The sequence below is a fragment of the Austrofundulus limnaeus genome, unplaced genomic scaffold (assembly GCF_001266775.1).
Source record: "Austrofundulus limnaeus strain Quisiro unplaced genomic scaffold, Austrofundulus_limnaeus-1.0 Scaffold1996, whole genome shotgun sequence".
NCBI lineage: Eukaryota > Metazoa > Chordata > Actinopteri > Cyprinodontiformes > Rivulidae > Austrofundulus > Austrofundulus limnaeus.
The window spans coordinates 23,945-29,536 of record NW_013954398.1 but is presented as its reverse complement, the minus strand read 5'-3'; the positions used below and the strand labels follow the sequence as shown (position 1 = coordinate 29,536).

The following is a 5,592-nucleotide window of genomic DNA, read 5'->3' as shown; positions in this document are numbered from 1 at the left end:
CATTTATTTACTTAATGGAATATTTCTTTATTTATTTTTGAATGAAGGGGCCCTCCATAATAATAATCTTAGGTGAATGCTTCTTGATTATTTTACTCTCCTTCTTCTTTGGTATTTGATAAACAATGAAATTGGTGCATTACCGCCACCAGCTGGTACGGTGTGTTGGTCAAAAATTGAAAAATATTTTATTTTGAAATCTGAAACCGACACATCCTGTGACGTAGCTGTTGTAAACATGTTAGAAGCTGTTTCTAGTGAACTGTGTTAACTCGCACATGCAGGTTGTTAAAGGAAGTAAATCGTCTCTCGTGTTGAACAGATCATGTGGCTGATGATGATGATAAGGTCGCTGCTGAGGCGCCCGACGTAAAGATGACGACATGAGGTTTTTTTTTTTTTTTTTTCGTTTTCGTCGGAACCAGCATGGTGTTTGGAGCGTAAGGCCAAACTGAAACCGAACCGGAGAGTGGAGAAATGAGCGGTTCGCTCGGGAGGCACGCTTTAGTTGGACTAGCTGTCGGGGCTACAGCCGGGTTGGGTCTCCTTGCCTTCGTAGTGTACCGGGAGCTGAGCAGGAGGAGGAACGTGGTGTCGGAGAACCGTCCAGCGGCTCGGCTGTCCGCTTCAGATGGAGGATCTCGGTTCCAGGAGCCGATGGATGCTAACGGTGGGTGGTGTTTGGAGCGTTGGCCTTCAGGGATCCACGAGTTGTAACATTACATTTCACCTGGTTGTTGGCTGGAATCKTGTTTGGGTTTCTTGTCTGCTTTCAGGAAAGCCCAGTTAGGATAACCACACTGCTCCAGGGCCTGTCTTATGTGTGACTTCTCTTTCTCTCTGGCTCCTCTATGTTTGTGGGGACTCTGTCTGCTCTGTGGTACAGAGTCCTGATGACTCCTAACTTGTGCTCCAGTGGGTGATAGGAGTCAAAATGCAAATACTGGTCTATGTGGGTGGGTTTGCGATACACGTTTATTTCCAACCGTCCTCCATCATAAACTGAATTATTACAGTCCAGGACCGCAAACCTGRCATTTTTTACATCTTCTCATGTGAACTTTATCACCTACTCTCATTCAGACCTCAAAATACATTCCTCTACCATTCATACATATTTGTCTGGCATCAGTTTCTTTATCAAGCTGGTAACAGTTCATAGCTGCCCATCCATCTCTCATTGCCATGTACCCATTCTTCTTAAAGGATGCAAAAAGCAAGAACCTTCAGGCCCCTCTCACTGCCTACCATTCACAGCAGACCTTCTTAGACTTTGCATTCTCATATTGTGCTCCGGTTATCTGTTCCCCTCCATAGACCTGACCTTAGAATCAGTGTCTCTGCTAGCCTTCTTTGGCTTCCTACATTGTTCAGAGTTTACTCCYAACCCGTCCAAGCACAATCCTTCCATCCATCCATGTCTTTCTGATCTCTCCATTCACAGTCTTAATGTCATGAATCATGTATTTTTATTTCTGATGTTTCCATTAGTTAATTTTTGAGACTGTAAATATTTATTTTCTTAGACTAAAGTTAAGTATTACTTTGATCAGTTTTTGTTGTTAGTTGTATTTGTAATTTAGTATATTTATTTTATTTGTCCCCACCCGCACCCTCCTTTTTGTCAGAATGACCTGGTCAGCCACTTTATAAGTTCTCCTTTTGTCTTACTCAAGGTCAGTTTTGCTTTAGTTCCTAAGTTGGTACCTTAGTTGAAGTTTATTATTTTGACCTCTTTTATGGGCCCAAAGCTGAAGCTTTTTGAGTTTTTGTAAATAAATTACAACCATTTTTCATCAATGGTGTCTCTCTCTCTCTTGCTGGCTTATGTGAACCCTCACAAGGTGACATATTGAAATTGGACGAGGACTGGCTCGGTTTCTGCTCTAATTCATCCCAAATGTGTTCTATTGTGTTGAGGTCAGTACTCTCTACAGACCTGTCAAGTTCATCCACACCAGACATGATTTTGCAAGTTTGCCCTCTTACAAAAACATGAATAGTCTATAATTTTAATGGTAGGTTAATTTTAACAGTGACAGATATAAAGAAAATATCCAGAAAATTACATTGTATAAATTACATAAATTTGTTTGCATTTTGCAGAGAGAAATACGTATTTGATCCCACTGGCAAACAAGAATTAATACTTGGTAGCAAAACTCTTGTTGGCAGCACAGCAGTCTGACTTTTTTGTAGTTGATGATGAGGTTTGCACCCATGTCAGGAGGAATTTTGGTCTCTTTGCAGATCATCTCGATCACTAAGATTTTGAGGCTGTCACTTGGCAACTCGGAGTTTCAGCTCCCTCCATAGGTTTTTCAATGAGCTTAAGGTCTGGAGACTAGCTAGACCACTTCATTACCTTAATGTGCTTTTTGAGCCACTCCTTTGTAACCTTGGCTGTATGTTTTGGGTCATTGTCTTGCTGCAAGACCCAGTCACGACACATCCTGGGAGAGGGAAGGAGGTTGTTGCTCAGGATTTTACAGAACATGACTCTATTCATTCTCCCACTTATGCGGTGAAGTAGTCCTGTGCCTTTAGCAGAGAAACACCCCAAAAACATGTTTCCACCTCCATGCTTGAGAGTGGGGATGGTGTTCTTTGGGTCATAGTTAGCATTTCTCTTGCTCCAAACATGGCAAATTGAGTTAACGCCAAAGAGCTCAATTTTTGTCTCATCTGACCACAGCAYCTTCTCCTAATCACTCAGAATCATTCAGGTGTTCATTGGCAAACTTCAGACGGGCCTGCACATGTGCCTTCTTGAGCAGCGGGAGCTTGCAAGCACTACAGGATTTTAATCCATTATGACYTCATGTGTTACCAATGGTTTTCTTGGTGACTGTGGTCCCAGCTGCCTTGAGATCATTAACAAGTTTGCCACATGTAGTTTTAAGTTGATCTTTCACAATCCTCATGATCAAGGATACCCCACGAGGTGAGATTTTGCATGGAGCCCTAGATCGATGTAGATTGACAGTCATTTTGAATTTCATTTTGAATTTCTTCCATTTTCTTCCATTTTCACCAACAGTTTTCTCCTTCTCACCCAGCATCTTACTTATGGTTTTGTTGCCCATTCTAGCCTTGCGCAGGTCTATGATTTTGTCCATGACATCCTTAGACAGCCCTTTGGTCTTGTGCAAGTTGTAGAGGTTAGAGTCTGTCTGATTAATCGAGCCTGTGGACAGGAGTCTTTTATACAGGTGACGATTTAAAACATCTCTCTTTAATGATAAATGGACTGAACTTTGATGCAGGTAACAAGTTGATCTAACTGGTCTGTAGGAGCCAGAACTCTTAAAGTGTTGGTAGGGGATGAAATACTTATTTCTCTCTCCAAAATGTAAATTCATATAAATTATACAATGTAATTTTCTGTATTTTTTTAAATATTTTATTTCTCACTGTTAAAATTATAGACTGTTCATGTATTTGTAAGTGGACAAACTTACAAAATCAGCAAGGGATCCAATATTACTTCCCCCACTGTATATGTATATTGCCTTTAGTACACACGCAGGGTTAAATGAAAAAATCTCATTTTTATAACTTCTCATTGGACAAGTTTTTTTTTAGGAGGGATGATGAATATTAAAACTCAGTGATACCACAGCTGAGTCAACAGGCAATAACACTGATGCACTGAGGTAAACTGGCTGTGGTAAAGAACTGCTCTGAGACTTGAGGTAGAAATGATTTCTTTGAGAGAAGTAATGTTCGTCTTGTGTAATCTAAACTAAAATGTGCATATATGTATAATTAAATACATTGTCTCATTTTGAACACATCTYAAATCAATGGCAGAAGATTCTTTTTATGTTAGTTATGACTTCCATCCTTGCTATGAAATAAATAATGTTTCTAAAACACTGACGAGGACTTCTTCCACAGCATGTGTTTTACTGTATATTTTCCTTGGTTTACTCTCTGTTGTCACAGTATGTGGAAACCTTCTTGTAATATTCTCTGTCATTTATTTCAAACAACTCCACACACCGTCTAACTATCTCATCATCTCTCTAGCTGTGGTAGACCTGCTTGTAGGAATAGTAGTTTTTCCTCTGAGCATATCTTTCCCTCTCACTGCTTGTCTGTATTACAGAGATGTGTTCTGCAAAATACGAGACAGCTGTGATGTTATCTTAAGCACAACTTCTCTTTTCAATTTATGTTGTATTTCTGTAGACAGATATTATGCAGTGTGCAAGCCTCTGGTCTACAGAACAAAGATAAATGTCCATGTAGTTGGAATTATGATCCTTGTGAGCTGGGTTGTTTCCATTTTAGTTGCTATWGGCTTTGTRATTTCAGAGWTAAACKAAGAAKAATGCAAAGAAAARTGTTTTTATGATGTTGTGCTTGAAAWAWCRTTGSCACCTGTTTTTTCATTTTACCTRCCTGTAACCATWATGTTGTATATCTARTTGAGGATATTTCTTATTGCTCAGAAACAGGCACAAAGCATCCAGAGCACAACAAAGTCTGTGGTTACTGTCAGTAGCATGGAAAGGAAGGCCACAAAAACTCTGGCTATTGTTCTGGGAGCTTTTCTAATGTGCTGGCTGCCTTTCTTTCTTTGTTTCTCTTTGCAGCTGTTAGGTGGTGTATCAGTGCCAGTGTATGAAACACTTAATTGGCTCACGTTGTCTAATTCAATGCTTAATCCATTCATTTATGCTTTCTTTTATCACTGTTTCCGGTCAGCTTTCAAAATAATTATTTCTGGGAAAATATGTCAAGGGGATTGTTCAAACTCCACACTCCTTTGACAGTTTTGATTCTGAAATTTTGAAACCTATTCTGTAAAAATGAACTGCCAGCTGTTTTACTGTTGGCTTTTTTAAGCTAAACTGTGGTCTTAATGAGTCTTGTGGTTTTATTGAGTGTGAAATATGAATATTTTAAGTTGCATGTTCTGTACATTATAAGAGATTGTTCTGTTTTTATGACTAAATATTTCCAAAGCAACCATCTTTGACTCAAATATCCAGCTGGAGAAATATATTCATATTCACACACACAAACAAAGAACAAACTCTGCTGCATTTCCTAAGTAATCTGGATCTGCATCATTTGACCATCGAACCATGATGGAAATGGGGAGCAACTGACTGAAAATCATGTTTGCAGATGGGTAGAGAGACATTACTGACCAACAAGACCCAGAGATTTCAAAAAGCAGTAACCCCTTCTGCTATCTGAACATCAGAAGATGAAACAATTGCTGTCACTCCCGAGTGTTGTTTGATCTCAGTATTTGAAAGACACGATTGCTTCCGCAAGTCATCTGAACTGGAGAAACATATTTATTATTGTAGCAAAAACAAATGGGAGAAAAAGAAGGGTGATAACAGTTTCTGCCTTCCACCACACTGATTTACCTTTTGGGGGAACCAGACCAGATTTACTGATCAATATGTATTTACCTTTTTTAAATCAGACTCATTTACTGATGTGTGAGATCGTAAGATTGCAGGGAAATCTCATAAGTACAAAAACTCAAGAATGAGGAAACTAGCTTGTCTGGATGGTAATTTATTACAAAAATAGAAAAATCAACTTCATGGAATAATGTATAAAAAT

The 5,592-nt window shown here is 39.1% G+C and overlaps 1 protein-coding gene across 2 annotated transcripts in view; it reads left to right on the top strand.

Moving 5' to 3' along the window:
• Positions 1 to 236: 236 nt before the first annotated feature.
• The window catches only part of rmdn3 (regulator of microtubule dynamics 3), a 25,498-nt gene continuing 20,142 nt past the window's right edge, over positions 237 to 5,592 (top strand). The window contains exon 1 of one of the 2 annotated variants that reach the window (XM_014034157.1): positions 237 to 670. In XM_014034157.1, coding sequence (XP_013889611.1) covers positions 478 to 670 — 193 coding nt within the window. In that variant the 5' untranslated portion in view covers positions 237 to 477. The remainder of the gene's footprint in view (positions 671 to 5,592) is intronic. The other variant, XM_014034156.1, reaches the window with a different exon arrangement.